This window comes from Penaeus japonicus, unplaced genomic scaffold (genome assembly GCF_977035675.1).
Source record: "Penaeus japonicus unplaced genomic scaffold, GWHDUDI00000001_assembly GWHDUDI00000024, whole genome shotgun sequence".
NCBI classification, from domain to species: domain Eukaryota; kingdom Metazoa; phylum Arthropoda; class Malacostraca; order Decapoda; family Penaeidae; genus Penaeus; species Penaeus japonicus.
The window spans coordinates 2,553,139-2,572,413 of record NW_028234426.1 but is presented as its reverse complement, the minus strand read 5'-3'; the positions used below and the strand labels follow the sequence as shown (position 1 = coordinate 2,572,413).

Sequence of the window (19,275 nt, the reverse complement as noted above, 5' to 3'; positions counted from 1 at the left end):
TATTTTTTCAAAGTAGGATTCGTGTGTTTCGTTTCTTCTGATATTCATCTTCCTGTGGGCTTACGTAACTGTTCCTTTCCTCTGCAGGATTCCTGTCCACGGAGGATGAGGTGATACCAGGGAACTTCGGGCTGAAGGACCAGACCCTCGCCCTCCACTGGGTGCAGGACAACATCCACCACTTCGGGGGAGACGCCGCCAGGGTCACCATCTTTGGGGAGAGTGCGGGGGGCGCCTCCGTCAACATGCACATGCTGTCGCCTAAGTCTAAAGGTGAGCTAAAAGTCATGCATAATCATCATTATCATCATATCAATAAAATTATAGTTATTATTATTATTATTATTATTATAGTGAACATCATAACTATATTAATATTGTCATTTAAATTATCATCTGCATTAGAATGTCGGTTGATTATCTTATTTAGCCTGCGGTTACACATGCCATATACGGTATAGACGTAAAACATATTTACAAATGGAAATGCAAATGCTGCGCAACACTAAGTACATAGAATGGATAAGTTTTTTAGAACCACTATGCTTTCTTTGAGGTTTTTAGGTAGTACCCTCAGAATGAAAATGATTTTTAATACGTTATAAACACAGGTTAAGTTAGGCATTATACAAAGTATAGATACACTAAATTCCTACGTATGCATTGCATTCACTGAATTCCCACACAAAGGGGAGTCATATTCTTTGAAACATAAGTGAAATAATAGCAAAACCTAATAGACAAACCATTAAAATTATCATTCGCTTAGATATTATTATATTGTCCAAAGATCTGCAGATTACATGTAAATTATCCCACAAAGACACTCCATCAGGTTTGGAACATGATTCCGCTCTGTTTATTGATTTTACTTTGTTCTAAATGCACATTTGCCAGTCCAGATTTTCGTATGTTTTTGTACAGTGGTTTCGCATCACATTTAGGTTATCACATTTTATAAAAAGAATTAAGCTTGTTTGTGTAGGACTTGTTTTTGTCTAAGATACTGAAATGGGATTCAGCTAAGGCATCTAATTCCGGATAGAATCTGATTCAATTTGCAAATGTTAACATCTCATTTATCAAATATTCATGACACAATCAACTTTTTTCGTTTTTTTGTTGTTTTTTTACCATTGTTATGTTATATCATGATAAATATATTGAACAGCGTGGGACCCAATATTAAGCCTTGTGATACTCCATTTGAAACTGAGAGACAGTTAGATGAAAAATGTTGAGGCTTGCATATGGTTGTCTGTTTGATATATATATATATATATATATATATATATATATATATATATATATATATATTATATTATAATATATATAATATATATATATATTATATATATATGTATATACATATATATATATATATATATATATATATATTATATTATATATATATATATATATATACATATATATGTATATATACATATATATATACATATATATATATATATATATATATATATATATATATATATATATATATATAACGTATATATGTATTGTCAAGGTAAACTGTTGTATGTTGAATGTTTTATAAATGTTAGTTAAAACAGCGTCAGCTATAGATGAATCATTCTGAAGGCCAACACATATAACTGTATTGACACAATAATCATTTCATATGATTTACTGATTATAAGATTGTCTAAATCGCATGGTTTATGAAGGGAAATAACTTTGGATGTATTTGAATTGTCAGCAAAAAAAAATCAGAACTAAGCTATTAGTTTACTAAATGTAAAGTTCCAGTTGTAATTGATGACAAATGTCTTTCATTAGTTTGATGTGGACATCATTATCTATTTAACTGATTAACTATTGTTTTAAATTCAGTTTCTGGTGCTGGAGTGAACTTTATTGAGTCCTCAGGTCCCCCTTCAGATAATTATAGTTCACACTGCAGAATGGGCTTGTGTCACACGACCTTCTTCATGTAATATTATCACCTTAGTCCTGCATGATATTTAGTACATTAGCTTTCACTGCACTGGGATCTTTTCCACCAGGCTGTAATCACTTTGATTTTTAACTTTATCATAATAAGAAAGATCCCGAGTCCTTTGAATATTAAATGTTAACCATTTACTATTGACAAGTTGACCAAGGAAAATTATACAAATGATTATCGAAATATTAGAGAATTATTCCATATTTCCCAAGCATAGGCATTTTACTCAATTATAGCATATACAGAAAAAACACTGAATTTGTTTAATTTGTCTCTTAACGTATTTTTTACAGATTTGTTAAGAAGTTTCATTACATGCATATGATAATGCAATGTACAGGTAAAAAAAAAATCTATACTACTATTTCCCATAACCCCATATGAATAATTTGAGGAGATTACACATGATCTCCCTAGAAATAGAAAGAAAATAACTTCAGAAGTAATGTTTAACTAAAATTAATTTTGAATTTTAGCTTCAGTAAGTCTGTGAAGGGGTTTTCCATCCCACCGCTAGCACAAAAGCTTGTTGTTGGGCCCTATAGACTGGGACAAAGGCACTTCTCCTTGACATTCCTAGCAAAACCTCTATTACTGAAAAGACCAATCATGGAACTGTTGGCAAGTTATTAGTAGAAATAGAGCCAGGAAGATCAGCAGTGCTCATAACAACTCCAGTAGTGACTGGTCCTGATACCAGTAAGTTGCTCTTTGGACAAATGGAAAAAAAAAATTTCTTGTCCTGGTTCCGGACTTTTTTCACAGTTTCTATCTGTGCATGATGCCATTCACATGAAATATGTACTACGATCATGAGGTATGGTATAGTTGTTTCATGCAACTAGTGTGAGTAACAAAGATTTTGGGAAGCAAAGTGGTTGAGAGGTGAGGTGAGAGGGTGCAGTGTGTTCGTAGTAGTAGCCGAATGGTTCTATGATCCTCACAAATCGAATAATCTTGCACTATTCGAGGGAGGGGGTGATGAAAATTGTTAGAACTGATACTGTTGGATTCACAGAACACCCAAACCAATCACTGTAATTATGTGCATTTTCATTTGACTGTAAATAGCAACAGGAAATGTGACGCAAACTGGTGGTCACACATTTGGTTACAATTCCTATCTGCGCACGCACGTGTACACACATACGTGCACACACGCGCGCGCGCACACACACACACACACATAAACACACTTACTATGAATACCTATCTAAAGCAATAAAACAACAGTCTTTATTGCCTGTCACTAGGCCTCTTCTCTCGCGCCATCATGCAGTCAGGAACCGCCTTGGCTTCGTGGGCTCTCCAGGAGCAGTTCAAGTCAGTAACGGAGGAAGTAAGCAAATCCGTCGGCTGCCCAGAAGGCCTCGGCAGCCACGAGGTTCTTGCTTGTCTCCAGAAGACTGATGGCCGCAGGTTGGCTGCCAGCTTGCAGGATCACATGGTAAGTCAAGAATACTCCGGTAGGAATTTTCTGGCGTAAATTATGATGCTAAAAAAAAGATAGTGGCTGGTGAAATTCTTAAATTCGTAACACAATCAGTTTATAATGTACTGCCTCAGAAATGGTTCCTCTTGCCATTGATAACGACACCTCGCATTGACGGCGATTTCCTGCCCGATCACCCCGCGCGTCTGACGCGGGACGGGAAGTTCAACCGCGCGAATGTTATGTCTGGCATCACACGAGATGATGGGGCCATTGTAACACAACGTTAGTTTTCTTTCAAGTATTTTATTCACATAATGATATGCAGATGATTAATTCAAAAGGTTAGATTGATTAAAAAGGATGATATATTTGATTATTCTTAATAAGATTACTCCAATGAACTCACGACTTCTTGTATTTTCATCTTGTATTCCAGCAATGTTAGTCCGCGAGGAACTACTTGACGCCCTGAGAAACAACTTCTCCGCCATCGGCCCCATCAGTCTGATGGCTGATCCCGAAATGGAAGATCCAGTCGAGTTTAGCGCCAGGATTTACCAGCACTATCTTGGCGATTTGACCTTCGATCTTGGCCACATGGAAGAGCTCACTCGGGTAATGGCAAATGACACTGTTACTGTTGTTATGGCACAGCAGTCATGTTGCCTACATCTCTCTTTCCTGGTGACCTTTGACCCTTAAGTAGTATTCCATATATTTTTATTTCATTCGTGTTCATATCCTATTATATTCTTAGCTATCCCCAATATATATATATATGTATACATTGATGTATATATATATAAATATATATATACATATATATATATATATATATATATATATATATATATATATGTATATATATATATATATATCAATGTTACAAACCTCTGATTTCATTTTCTTTGTTGTGACATAGAAAACATAGGCTCGCATACTGACACAGTGATCTCCGTCACCCATTTCCTATATCCATTTCTTTTTAGCTCTCTGCAGTATTTCCAAGTAGAGCCTACATGATCAAAAAATGATTATAACAAAAATAGAATCGATATGAACCACGACCATGATCAATCCCTTGAGAGAACCATACTGAGGTTCGTCCATTATGTAACCAAGGTTCCAATCTTCAGCTGGAAACGGACCACACTTTCGGAGTGCCGCACGACCTGACGACGCTCTATCACGCGCGGGTTCCTGGCCTCGCCACTTACCGCTACGAACTCAAACACCGAGCTCAGTTGTCCATCGGGGATTTCTACGAGACAGACGTAGGGCGCCACTGTGAGTTGTGTGGGAGGTCCTCTTTGCCTTTTATATTTTCTGTCTTGTAAATGTTGAGAAATCATACAAGGGATACATTTAAATGTTTTCTTCAATGTCCTTTTATTTTCTTTCGTTGATGTTCCTTTTGGTGAAGATGATTTGGTAAAGATGAGGCAAATGCTTAAATAAAACGAAAAAAAATCGTATGAAAATTCAGTATATGATAAAAAAAAAAAAAACTCCCCCTATATCCTTCACCTGTCCCAGGGATTCCTCATGGCGACGACCTGTACTACCTGTTCGCGGGCGGGCCGACCCTCGCCCCCGACAGCCTGCCCGGACGCCCGACGGACCTGCAGAGCCAAGAGGACCTCCGCCTCAGGGACATCGTCACCACCATGTGGACGAACTTCGCTGCGACGGGGTAAGTTTTATAAGTGTGTGTGTGTATACAATTTGAGTTAAAGATCTTTTAGGCAGAATTGTTTTTACTCTTCGTCACATGCCCGCATACTCACGCAGTTTTTGATATAAGAACATCACACATCCTCCCAAAAATCACCATTACACCCCCCCCCCTTCCCCGCAGCAACCCAACCCCCGACGACTCCCTGGGCTTCAAGTGGGAGGCGGCGACCGAGGACGACCTCCGCTACCTCGCCCTCACGCCCTCGCCCGCCATGGAGGCCGACCAGCGGCAGAAGGTGAATGACCTCGTGTGAACAATTAAAAAATATTCCACACTTTTGAAAATCCAAAATGTTATATTTTAATATCTAAAATCTTTTTTTTTTCCTTTCTATTTTCTTTTTCTTTTTGTAGACAGATGATCATGCATGCGTAGATTCCATTGCCAACAGAAAAAAATGAATCCATTGTATAGAAATTCACGGTCCTCAATATCTCTTTTTTGCGTCCCTTGTGTCTCCCAGGTGCGGGATTTCTACGCGTCTCTGCCATCCAGAATCAACCAGATTCTCCATCCTGAACGAATTGTCTCCGGGAAGAAATCCTCATCACGCCCTTCTCAGGATGAGCTATAACTCCTTCTCTTGCAAGATCGATTCGTTGTAGAAATTATTTCACTTGAAGCACAGTTGCCGTACTTTGAAGAACCTACTCCTACCCATGATGTCATATTAATATTCTTTCACGGTAATTTTTTTCTAAAGAGTTCTAAAGAGAATGACTAGTCAATATTTTTTCTCGTCAATTGACGATTTTTTGGTATCTTTTACATTGTTCACACTGGTGTAAGTTCCTCGGTGTTTAGTTCCCGACGCCTTTTTTGCTTATACTCTTGAGCATAATTTAATTACATGCTGATCAAATATTTAAAAAAAGACTAGAATAAAGAAAAGAAAACGCAAGATAATGTTTCTTCCAATGACCTTTCAATATTTTGAATAAATTTTATATTTCACTGTATCTAAAGTGTTTTTTTATATCATATTGTACGAAATGATGATGAGACATGGCTTCATACACACTTACGGGGAAAGAAAACAAAACAAAACAAAGACCAAAGACGAACTCATGTTGGAACTGTACCATCGAGTGACAGGACATCGAGGCGAAAATTTATTTACAAGCCGGAGTGTCGCAAGGACTGTCGCTACTAGATATAAAATACACTCTTGGACTGTTAGAGAAATTGTTATATAAATCTGGAGGGTAAGAATGAAAGCCGAATCAATAAATGAACCAAGCTTCCACTGAGTTTTTCTAATTACTTTCCATATTTACATAAAATTCGTCTGAGAGTCCAGGGGTGAATTCTAAGCCTTGCCGCTTTGCATATTAGTGACTCCCAAATTGGCACTGTTGTCTAGAATTTGAACAGCCTTCTTTTCCTTTCTTCTCCTTCAATTGGTGTGGATAAAGCAGTGTTAGATTATTTTGTATATAGACAAGTGTTCTCACTTTGTTTTTCTTGCGTAGTGTAAAATGGTGTGTTGTTTTTATCCTTATTCTTAGTATTATTATTTTCACCAGATGTTTCACCAGATTTTGGGGTGTCGTTATGTCTTTCCTTTTCATTTTCATTTGTCTTCATCACACTCAAAAACTTTACTATTTTAAAGATGGATTACGTTTTGCAAGACTAAACAGACGTTGCTTGCAAGGTTTGGTACTCTTTAAGAGTCACTGATTTAAGCCCTATTTTCTTCATGCCGGGCTTGCGTCTAGCGCGACTTTCCTGTTTTTGACACAGATTTTGAGCGAAGCCTTGATGATGCCACAAGCGCGCTTGATTTTAATCAAGCCCTGTCGACCGTGTCTTGAGATATGGTCAAGCTGAATCGTGACGTCATATGTAAACAAACACAATGGCTTCCTTGGTGGGTCACCGTCCTCCACGGTTATTTCAAATAGATATGGAAAACAGAAATAGGTGTGTTATCAATGGAATTGATATTGTATATATCGCAACTTATTTTCGGACAAGAAATCAGGTAAGATTGTATAATAAACAAGGAAGCTTTATGAGATTATTACAGAGGGTGTGGAGATATGCGCACTACTTATTTGTGCATTCATTTCAATGAAAGTTCCTTAAAAAGACTATCATAAAGTTGCTATCATTACCGTATAGCCATGTTGCTTCGACATGTCTCTTTTGTAAGGCTATTCGTAATGTGAGAAAAAGAGAAATTAGAGAAATGCAACAGAAAGATTGATGAAATGCGAAACGAACTACGCCAGCTCTTTTTTTAAATTTGCCTTCGTTTCTTCAAAAAGTCTTTAACAGAATTTTTTTTTTTCGTAAATACGAATATTATTTTTCAAAATATTAAAATCTGGCATAGGTCTCTGCCCACCTACATGGGAATAATATATATACATGTATTTTTTTTTTTATCTTTTTTAGATAAGAGAGGAAAATTACGCAAGATTCAATATTGCGCCACGCAACAAGTATGCGAATTAATGGCATAGCTTCATTTTGTTATCCATCGGAAATTTTACAGATTTCTTTACATTCGTTCTTTAGAATATCAAATGACTATATACAAAAAATGAATAGATAGATAATAATCTATCATTAAGGATACTTTGATTTTTAAAGAATCGTTTGGAGAAGGATGCCATGACGTCACGATGTGTATCGTCCATTCTCACATACTAAGTAGGCAACAGAAATACCTTTTTATCTGGAAACTTTTTTTAATGGACTAAAAAAAATAAAATAAAATATTCGACAAGTGTTGCTTCAGCCCTTAAGTAATTTATAATGGGCATTATCTGTAGTTACTTGTTCACTTGCTTTACTATTTAAGTAAAAGTTTAGTTTACTGCTTTATTTCCCTGAATCATTAAAGTCATTAGGATTTTCCTGACATTAGTCAGCAGTGTCCCCCTCCTCACACTTGTCAACTCTATAACATTCTTAAGCTTCAGAAAATACATTAACATACAAAACAGTCATTGCAAGATGGTCAGTAAAATGTAAGAGTTAATATATTTACCCGTTTTATTCTAAATTGTGTATACATTCTTGATGGTTCTTGTTTTGCCATAATCAATCATGAAGGTTATATTACGCTTAAGAATGAATTGCAGAGTAACGTTTTATAGCAATTGAAGTGATATCAGGAATTAGTTTCAGAATACCAAGAAGTTATCAAGTAAATTAAAGACAATGTCGAGTCATTTCTTTATAATTTTGTACATCATGGCCTCCCACTGCCGTCATGAAGAGCCCCTGCAATGGATGGATCTTGCAAGAGAAGGAGTTATAGCTCATCCTGAGAAGGGCGTGATGAGGCTTTCTTCCCGGAGACAATTCGTTCAGGATGGAGAATCTGGTTGATTCTGGATGGCAGAGACGCGTAGAAATCCCGCACCTGGGAGACACAAGGAACACGCAAAAAAATAAATAAATAAAAAAGAAAAATAAAAAAACAGGAACGTGAATTTCTATATAATGGGTTGGCAATGGAATGTCACAATGCACATTAATCTGTATGTCAAAAAATATTCAATAGAATATCAGTTCTTGCTACTAAAGAACACGAGGTCATTCACCTTCTGCCGCTGGTCGGCCTCCATGGCGGGCGAGGGCGTGAGGGCGAGGTAGCGGAGGTCGTCCTCGGTCGCCGCCTCCCACTTGAAGCCCAGGGAGTCGTCGGGGGTCGGGTTGCTGGGGGGGAGGGGGGGCAGGGAAGGGAAGCAGTGGTGATGATGTTTGGACATGTGTGTGATGTAATGTAATCATATCGAAAGCTATGAATGTGTGTGTGTGTGTGTGTGAGTATACGTACATGTGACGAAGAGTAAAAATAAATTTGTAGTGAACATCTTGAACTCGAACTGTACGAACGAGTAATGGAAAAGGAGCTTCTCTATAGAATCTGCTGTACTGAATATCAATAGCAAATTATTCTAACGTAATAATTAGACTGGCAATGTACACTGCCTGTAAGAATATGTTGACTAAGAGAAACCCCATGTACTAATTGTTAACACGATGAACATTTCTAGTTAACATTTTACAGGGCAATAATACTGGCAAAAAAGTGAAATATTAGCAAAAAAAAAAAAAAATCATTAATAGCATTAAATTGTTTATCAAGGCTATCGTTAAAGCGGAAAGGCTTATCTTAAGGCTTGTTAAATTCCTACCATAATTCTTGGCAAACCCAGTGCACATAACTGCATGCTTTCCCATTTCAAAATCTTACCAAATTCACAAAAAGAGTCAAATCTGCCAGTCTCTATCGTTAAACTTGAGAAATGCGAGTGGCGGAGCAGCTTCAGAGATTGGCATGCAGACTTACCAGCCAGTCTAATTATTTCTTAAAATCTCTGTACCATTATTTTTTGTTTGGTTTATATGTATATATAGATATATAGAAATAGATATGATTTTATTTTTTTCATTTCTTTATTTCAGTCTCTTAGGTAAATTGTTTTTAATCATTAGAGTTTGGTATTGATCTCCTTATATACACAATCTTAGATTTAATTCTTAACAATGAATAACTAAACTATCCCTGCAACACAAGTCTGCTACAGCTCGACTATCTATACACACACACACACACACACACACACACACACACACACACACACACACAAACATACACACACACACACACACACACACACACACACACACACACACACACACACACACACACACACACACACACACACACACACACACACACACACACACACACACACACACACACACACACACACACACACACACACACACACACAAAACTTACCCCGTCGCAGCGAAGTTGGTCCACATGGTGGTGACGATGTCCCTGAGGCGGAGGTCCTCTTCCTTCTGCAGGTCAGACGGGCGTCCGGGCAGGTTGTCGGGGGCGAGGAGCGGCCCGCCCGCGAACAGGTAGTACAGGTCGTCAGCATGAGGAATCCCTGGGGAAAGCGGAGGAGGAGGAGGAGGCTAGGCATTTGTATCAAGTCTTCCTTCATAAAGTTTGTTGACTTTGTTTACCATAGGGTTGTCACTTGCAATCGTCATTTACGATTAGCTTTTACGATTTTAATACGAAAATACTTTCATTTTCATTTGCCTCAAGAGGACACCAAAAGATATAGCTTTATATATCTTTAAAGGGGTCGCTTGCATGACATCCTAGCTTACACAAGACGGAAAGTATAAAGGTAGAAATCACCCCAAAACAACTCACAGTGTTTTCCTACGTCTGTTCCGATGAAATCTGCGAAGGACAACTGAGCTCGGTGCTTGAGCTCGTAGCGGTAGGTGCTGAGGCCGGGAACCCGAGCGTGGTAGAGGGTCGTCAGGTCGTGTGGTATGCCAAAAGTGTATTCTGAGTAAAACTGGAGATGGTGCTTTGTTACATTATGAACGAACCTTAGAATTGTGATTGATTTTGACCATGTTTCACACAGGTTATTTTCATTGACAGGTTTTTGAAATACACTATAAAAAGAGCTAAAGATCTATTAGATTATAAAAAAAAAAGTAGAGTCGCGGTTATGTAAGGTCCCAATCACAGAAAATCAAACTTGGGATCTTTAGGTGTTTCATATGAACATAACTTGAATAACCAAGTTGAATGACAAGTTGAAAGGCGAGGGACGTGACCACCATACCATAGCAAAAATTATGATTCATGAGAAGTTCAATAGTCCAGAAAATCCCAAATAATTTGCAATTACTCGAGTGAGTTCTTCCACGCGTTCAAGATTGATATTCAAGTCGCCCAGATAGTGCTGGTAACTCCTGTTGCTAAACCCGACAGGATCTGTGGCTTCAGGTCCAAGCATGAGGCTCATTGGACCGACGGCAGAGAAGTCCTCGCGCAAGGTGTTAAGCAGCTCTTCGCGAACTATCATTGCTGGAATAAACAATGAAATACAAGGCACTGTAAGTCTCCAGGATTAATGCTAATAAAGAATCGTTCACTTAATTTTGTCTCCCTTTTTAATCAGATTCACCAAGAAGAAGACTTACTTTGGGTTACAATAGCACCTTCGTCTCGTGTGATGCCAGCCATAACATTCACGTGGTTGAACTTCCCGTCCCGCATCAGACGGGCGGGGTGATCGGGCAGGAAATCACCGTCAATGCGAGGTGTCGTTGTCATTGGCAAGATGAACCATTTCTGATGAAGTACGTTACAAACTGATCATGTTACATATTATGTGAGATGGCAGATTAAGGAATGTCACAAGCCATTACTTTTCTCAAGGAAATCTAGCATCATACTGTAAATCAAGAAATTTAGCCCCGACTATTCTTGCCTTACCATAAATTCTTGAAAACTGGCAGCTACTTTGCGACCATCAGTCTTCTGGAGACAAGCAAGCATCTCCTGGCTGCCGAGGCCTGGACAGCCCACAGATTTGCTTACTTCCTCTGCAACGGATTTAAGTTGCTCCCGGTGAGCCCACGGCGCCAAGGCTGATCCTGACTGCATAATGGCGCGAGAGAAAAGACCTAACGAGAAGCAAAGAAGCAGGGTTCTATATAGGTGTATGCAGTGTGTACGAGTTTAATAAGGTATGAAAACCTAAATGGATTTTGTAAAGACATTGGCACATGCGATGCACTTCTAACAACACTGGTCAAAGATCTCTAGATTCTAGATATGAAATTTGTAGGATCAGCTTGATGGCAGTGATTTTACTTATTTTACTTATCCATTTATCATTTGATAAGTCAATTAGAACAAATGCTGAGATTTCTTTTTAATAATCTTACTTTAAATTTGGCTTCTTGATATTGCTGGGTTTTGTTATTTACTGAAATATGATTTCTGTCGGTGTCCCTGAAGGTAAAGTGCTTTCTGCCACTCAATTTGTTCATTTACATTTATACCAATCAAGAAAAAGCAGATGATACTACTCTGCATTTTTCTCTCACTGTGCCATGTTCCTGGAAATTTCTCTTCCGGTTTCTCATCAGCAGCAGATTCTCATCTCGGATTGTGTAATTATATGAGCATATTTGATCTAAAAAATAAGGTTAATTTGCAATAGAGTCAATTAGCCCATTGTGCATGCCTTAAAATTTATATGTAAGGCAATTACACATTGCCTTACATGTTCGATCCATCAGTAACATCTAAAAGCACTATTTTTCCAATTGGCATTTATTGCTTATCATTATTGTCACTACTTTCACTAGCATTATCATCATTACTATGGTCATGATAAGAAAAAATCCTCACCTTTAGATTTGGGCGACAAGAGATGAAAGTGAACGGAGGCGCCCCCCGCACTCTCCCCGAAGATGGTGACCCTGGCGGCGTCTCCCCCGAAGTGGTGGATGTTGTCTTGCACCCAGCGGAGGGCGAGGGTCTGGTCCTTCAGCCCGAAGTTGCCTGGAATCACCTCATCCTCCGTAGACAGGAATCCTGCAGCGAAAATTATCAGTCATTATCATATGATTATTCTATGTCCTCGAAGGACAATCATTGACTATCTGTCGCCATTTATCCAGGATGATATATCTTCATTTCATATTCTTCGTTACAGTGTTCTAAAATCTCAGCCAAAGCCTTCCTTAGTTTCTCAATCCTCTACACAGCTGTGAATATAGTACTTATTGAGGGAGCCTTATTTTGTCCGTTCTGTGTACATGGCAGAATAGATTTTTCTTCACATCTCCCACTGATGGCAGTCCTGCCCATCTGAGGATATCTATGTTGGTGACTTTGTCATGCCACAGAATGCAGGTGCCTCATTATGTATGCATGGAACTTCACCTGAGGACAGTAAATAGTCCATGCAGAAAGGAAAACAGGGCCATTGCTCAATGAATCTTACACTTGACTCGAGTTTGCTGAATACTGTGATTGCTTTTCCCATTCTGTGTTACCTCACTGTCCAACTTCGCATTTTCTGAGATGGTGTTGCAGAGGTATGTGAAGATTTTACATTGAATCAGATTTTCAGGATCAGTCAGAATTTCACAGGATTAGGGCATCACACAGAGGGTTTTGACTAATTGGTATGGACATTCATTTTTCTTGGTATGGATCTTCCGACAGGATTGGGAAGCATCTAGGGCAAACTTACCAACCAGACTTTGCATGAACTCTGCATCATTAGCAGCAAGAGAGCTGTCGTTAGCAAACAGCATTTTGTAGATGACTTTCTGGGTTGTCCAGGCCTTTGCTTTAAAGCGAGCCACATTAAACCGATCCATATAGTGACGAGTTTGAACGTAAATTTCTTATCCCATTCCGTTGAATGCAATCACAATCATGGCCACTAGATAAAATGAGAAGAGTGTTGGTGCCAGCACACAGCCTTGTCTGACTCCATTAGTTACTGCAAAGTACTTAGATTGGACATTGCCTTGAGATACATGTGGTTTCATCCCTGTGCAGAATGTCATTATGATGTTGATGAATTTAACCGGATATCCATGCTTGTGAAGCACTTGCTACAGACCATCTCAAGATACAGTATCAAATGCTTTGGTGAAGTTAACAAAGACTACATATAAAGGCACGTTTTGCTCAATACACATTTGGGTGGTAGATTCCGCGGTAGTTTCCACAAGCACTTTTTTTTCTTGAAAATAAGAAAAATATAGTCTTATAGAATTACCTTAGTTTCTCAAAATCACATCATATTAGATTTCTGCAGGTATACTATCTCTTCCTGGAGTGTTCCCCTCTGAGGTTGAATGAATAACATGAATCAACTCTTTCAGTTCCGACCTTCCATCAGATGTTATAATTGGTCAATTATTCATCTCGTCCAGGCTGTTCGTGTCAGTGACGCCAGGAATATTCAACAAGTGGTGAAAATGATCTACAAATCTGCCCAACCTGTCTTTCTTATTCCCTTGAGAGCCGTTAAACCTCTCATATTCGGTATAGATATAAATCCACTAGGATATGAATATCAAAAGATCCCAAGGAAATATATATATGAAAAATAAAATGCAAGGAAATCTGATGTAAAAATGCTATCTGATTGCTTCACCACCACTTACCCATGATACCAAGTCTGTACTGCAGAACCACAAGCACAATGTCACGATTCATGAGGACATGAGGCAGGTACTCATGAGTGCCGCCAGCGTAAAATGCACCACCATGGATCCACACCATTACTGGAAGTTTCTCAGCAGGCTCCATCCTCTATTGAATTCATAATGATAAGAGAAAACTTGATATTGAATAGAAAATAAATTGCAATAATCAGGGTCTCTTTCTTTTCTAAAGCAACCACTTCAAAATCATTCTTTCTTTGTCATGCATCAGGTCCATCCTCAATAAGCTCCACTTACTTTTGGCGTGAAAACATTGAGGTAGAGGCAGTCCTCATCCCCTTGTAATTCCTCTGGAGCCAAAGTGATACCCATGACGGTGAAACCGAAGGGCACATGGAGACAAGGTGAGGGTTTCTTAGACCCATCCCGCACGCCGTCCCAGCTCTCTGCTTTCACCGGGTCCTGTGGGCGAGGCGTTGAAATGCGGAATTTCCAGCTGACTAACTAGTTTTTGTTTTATAATTTTTGGTTCATTGATTCGTGTGTATGATTCACAACCAGTGTTCATAGATAAATGTTGGAATCCTTTCATTTGTTTTATGTCCCAGCATTGAAAGAGGCCTAGAAAGTTTTGTATATTCTGAGACACAAATTTAAGGATAGATGTGATTTGTAACCCTGGCAGATTGGGTTGGTAGCCCTGTCTTGTTGGTTTATGAGAAATATGTTGTAAAGAGCACCATTTAAGCGACTACCAATATAAACATTGTGGATGGAACCTAAAGGCTTAAGCTTATTGGACTATTTCCTTTTGGAATAATATTGAATAACACATTACTCTTGACTAATTTAGAGAAGTAAGGCAACCAGTGTCGAACTTTCAAATGGGACAAATCAGCATTTGTGTTTTTGTTACCTAAGCCGCTTACTTTTTCAGTGGACCATTAATAATCATTCATCTTTATCATTTCACTAACTGGTAACTTTGAACAAGGAAAAGCTTAAGCAAACCTGTATGTAATTCTACAATGTGCTTAACAATCTTCAGAACTTTTGAAGATTCCGTCCAGTGAAAAATATAAGCATTAAAGGTAGGAAAGATTTTCTGTGCATCGGTCGAGACAAAATTCAAGCCAAGATTTTTCTGTTGAGAAATATATCAGTATCTATCCATATCTGTATATATTTATTTACATCATATATATTATAATAAACACACACGCACACATACACACACAAAAATACAAACACACGTCTGTGTATATGTATTTGTATACATGTGTGTATGTATACATATGTATATCTATATATACATATATACACATATAACATGTATATATATATATATATATATATATATATATATATATATATATATATATATATATATATATATATACAGTGTTCTTTTCGGCGAGTCAACAAATGAATTATAACAATTACTAAGTGATTTGAATAGAGAAAGTCTGAAGATTGGCCTTAAAATGAACATGAAAAAGACTAAAGTCATATTCAACAGTCGAACCCCAGTTGAGCAGGGCAAGGTACTAGAAGCAGTAAACGAGTATGTATACCTAGGGCAACTCATCCAGACGAATACATCCTGCAAAGCCGAGATAAAACGGCGAATCAGGCTATGTTGGAGTGCCTTCGGTACACATAGTAATATATTGCGAGGTCGTCTGCTATTAGTCTAAAGAGAAAGGTTTTTAAGCAATGTGTCCATCCCGTCGTGACATATGGGTCAGAAACGTGGACTACGACCAAAGTACTTGAGAGAAAGTTAGTAAGTGCTCAAAGAGTATTGGAAAGGCTTATGGTAGGAGTTAGCTTATGAGACAGGAAAAGAGCTACATGGATCAGACAACAAACAAAAATAGAGGATATACTTAAGAGCATTAAGATAAAACAAAATGGTAGTAGGCAGGACATATATAATGGAGACAGGACAACAGGTGGACAAAGAAAACAACAGAATGGGAAATACATGATACAAAGAAGCCAAGGGCATGACCAATGACAAGATAGCGACATGAAATAGCGAATTTCTCAGGAGTAAACTGAAATCAGAGGACACAAGACCGGAATAACTGGAAAAGATTGAGAGAGGCCTACGTCTTGCAGTGGAATGATAAAGGATGATGATGATACATATATTATATATATATATATATATATATATATATATATATATATGTATATATATATAATCTTACAATTAACTGCAAGAATCATTCCCTAATCATTAAGTAGATTCTTCTAAATGTTTATCAAATCAACCTTCTTGATTATCATTAAATTATTCATGTAGATTATTAGTAAATAATTCTTCTAGATAAGAACTATACGATTCTTCTAGACGATTAGTAACTGGTGAGAGGGAGACTTCGTTTATATATAGAGATAGATAGATGTTCTCTCTCTCTCTCTCTCTCTCTCTCTCTCTCTCTCTCTCTCTCTCTCTCTCTCTCTCTCTCTCTCTCTCTCTCTCTCTCTCTCTCTCTCTCTCTCTCTCTCTCTCTCTCTACCTACCTTGAGCCTGAAGTCCCCCACGGGAGGCCTGGCGAAGGGGAGGCCGTAGTAGGCGTGGAATTCCCTGCCCTTCGTGGAGGTCTCCGTGACGCCCGCCACCCGCCCTCCCGCCACGCCCACTACGGGCGCGCCCTCCCGACCCGCCACTGTCGCCACCAGGACCGCGAATAATGCGACGCCAGCCAACATCTTGGTGTTGATGGGAAACTGAAAACGTGAAATTGTGATTTGTTACTTTCCGAATCACATTGGCTGTTTATGGAAGGATAATAAAGTAACTTTTCAGCTGATCTTGACTGTCCTTTTGCTCCGCAGGTTCTTTGTCCAAGAGGTGTAATATACTGAAAGAACAAAATGTTTTTTATAGTTAAGATACTTGAAAACTCGCTGTTTCTTTCTTTAAACAAGTCCATTTCCTCTTCTCAATGTGAAGTATTTCTCTCTTGTTCATTCCATCCTTAGTATTCCATCTCCTTTCCCTTTCTCTCAGAATAAAGCTTTCAGATGCCCTTTCTCTTTGGAAAATTCCAAGACACAGCTTTTGTGTTTCTACATTCATTCACTTGTCACAAACACGGAGTCACACACACGCGCACACATACAAACGCTCCTTATACTCACTCACAAATGCATATTCATGAGAATACCCAGACGCGTGCGTGAAAATAAATACAGCTCTTGTGGTCAAGGTTGGAAAGGACTACAAATCTCAGCTCCTGTATGTGTTATTGAAGGAATAATAATAACTGTTCACACGAGGGCCAGGTTCTGTATGGCCATGTTCCTGTATGCTGAGTGAGAGAGAAGTTAATAACAATTATAAATGCAAAAAAAATTACCGTGTAGATACTATATCAGAAAAAAACACTATACATCATATATTTGCACAGCAGGCATTGCTTGTTAATGCATTCAGATAAGACTGAAGACAAGAACGAAGCATAAATCAAAATAAATAATTCTTCATTGGGAGTGTGTTCAAGGACATAGGCAGAACAGCACAGTGCAACAGAGAACGGAATGCAACATCACCCTTGCTTGTAGTATTCATTTTCGTCGGTCCATAACCCCCCCTCCCCCCGCCCCCCTCCCCAAGGCCACTACTCATTCTTATCTTTCGCAATCTTACAGTTTCTTTCCGTGTTGTTATCGGTATCTGTCTTTGTGTTCTGTTATACATTGGTTATCATTACCAGTCTTAAAATACCTGTTATCATTATCATCATTTTTACACAACTGTTTACTGTTATTTTCATGGTGATTGTCAGTTTTATCATGAGTGATATCGTAACTATCAGTACGATTATTGCCAACGGTGTTTTTAGTTTCATTCAGCAATTTCAGTCAATAATTTAATGAATAACAGTTATCAATGTCATCCTTACTATCATAATTACTGTCAATATTACCATTGTAATTATCCCTATTATTATCTGTTACCATTATCATCAATATCATCATCTCCATCATCAATATCTTCATTACCGATATCATTATCATCATTCATCATCATTAACAGAATTATCACCTTTATCCTAATTATCAGTGATAATAATAGTAATCGTAAAAGTTGTAATAATAATAATAATAGCAATAATAATAGTAGTAATAATCATTGCAGAAATGGTAGTATTTGCATCTATGCTTATCACCCAGACGTATGTATTTGCAATCAGAACATGACGCGTAGTCCCTCCACTGTCAAGCGCGCGTGCGAGCCCACCGCAAATTATGAATGACGTGTGTGCGGCCGCTCGCAGTACACAGTGAGAATGAAGAGAAGGTTACAGGCCGTGAGTCGGCGTCTGCCTGCCTCCTCTTCCCAAATCCAAAAGTTATATCTTCCTTTGTTGAGTCCAATCATCTCCATTCAGAGATAACAATAAGATAACAATAACAATAGTTATGATAATGATGGCCATCATCATCGTGATAATCGTAAATGAATTAATTATAAAAAAAAGTTCCCTCTGTTTCTCAAGTTATGAATTATCTGTTATCAGGATCAAGGGTCAAGTAACTAAGAGGCCGCTGATAATACAACGCGAAGGGATAACTCACCTGTAAACCGTTTAACCGTTCGGTCTTCTATGTAAGCCACACCTCTACTGCATGCACATATTGCCAAAGTATCTATATCCTTCAAACACACAGAAACCAATCGGTCTATCATCCTTTATGCCGTTTGTCTATTCCCTTGCAACTGCCATCACCAGTTTGGGTTTCCAAGTCCTTTCGGCATTACCCTAAGGGTAACGTGATATACAAGACACAATACAATAAACATCAGTTCACACGAAAACCTCACTGACAGTTATAGTCCAAGCTGGCTCGCAAACAGAGAGCGTGTGTTTAAGCGAGAAAAGGTTTGCTTGCAATGCCAGAGCAGAGCTTTTGGTAGACGTTGCTAAGTGACGGGCGAGTGAGAGCAGTACATTGTTGTGAATATCTGAACAGAGTACACTCAGTACAGGCAGCTCTCTGTCTCCCTCTGTCTAAGAGCCACAGGTATTGAGTGTTATGTATGCATGACAAGATTACTCTGAGAGGGTTGCAACATGATGTTTTTATGTGCAGGCGATGAGATAGAAGTGAAATATTTTCTTAAAAAACATA

The 19,275-nt window shown here is 38.3% G+C and overlaps 2 protein-coding genes across 2 annotated transcripts in view; one reads left to right on the top strand and one right to left on the bottom strand.

Moving 5' to 3' along the window:
- LOC122268187 (juvenile hormone esterase) overlaps positions 1-6,386 on the top strand; it is a 10,600-nt gene extending 4,214 nt beyond the window's left edge. Inside the window, exons 4-11 of the mRNA XM_086550574.1 lie at positions 88-273; positions 3,223-3,416; positions 3,536-3,686; positions 3,841-4,019; positions 4,541-4,691; positions 4,941-5,097; positions 5,263-5,377; positions 5,606-6,386. Coding sequence (XP_086406700.1) covers positions 88-273; positions 3,223-3,416; positions 3,536-3,686; positions 3,841-4,019; positions 4,541-4,691; positions 4,941-5,097; positions 5,263-5,377; positions 5,606-5,716 — 1,244 coding nt within the window. The 3' untranslated portion in view covers positions 5,717-6,386. The remainder of the gene's footprint in view (positions 1-87; positions 274-3,222; positions 3,417-3,535; positions 3,687-3,840; positions 4,020-4,540; positions 4,692-4,940; positions 5,098-5,262; positions 5,378-5,605) is intronic.
- Positions 6,387-8,130: 1,744 nt separating this feature from the next.
- Positions 8,131-19,066, bottom strand: LOC122268185 (juvenile hormone esterase). The gene is made up of 12 exons (XM_086550577.1): positions 18,721-19,066; positions 16,660-16,866; positions 14,425-14,589; positions 14,128-14,275; positions 12,350-12,535; positions 11,426-11,616; positions 11,131-11,281; positions 10,836-11,014; positions 10,343-10,493; positions 9,911-10,067; positions 8,703-8,817; positions 8,131-8,521 (listed from the first exon to the last, which is right to left on the bottom strand). Exons 2-12 carry the CDS (start codon positions 16,846-16,848, stop codon positions 8,411-8,413), a joined length of 1,743 nt encoding a protein of 580 aa, XP_086406703.1. The 5' UTR covers positions 16,849-16,866; positions 18,721-19,066; the 3' UTR covers positions 8,131-8,410.
- Between the last annotated feature and the right edge of the window lie 209 nt (positions 19,067-19,275).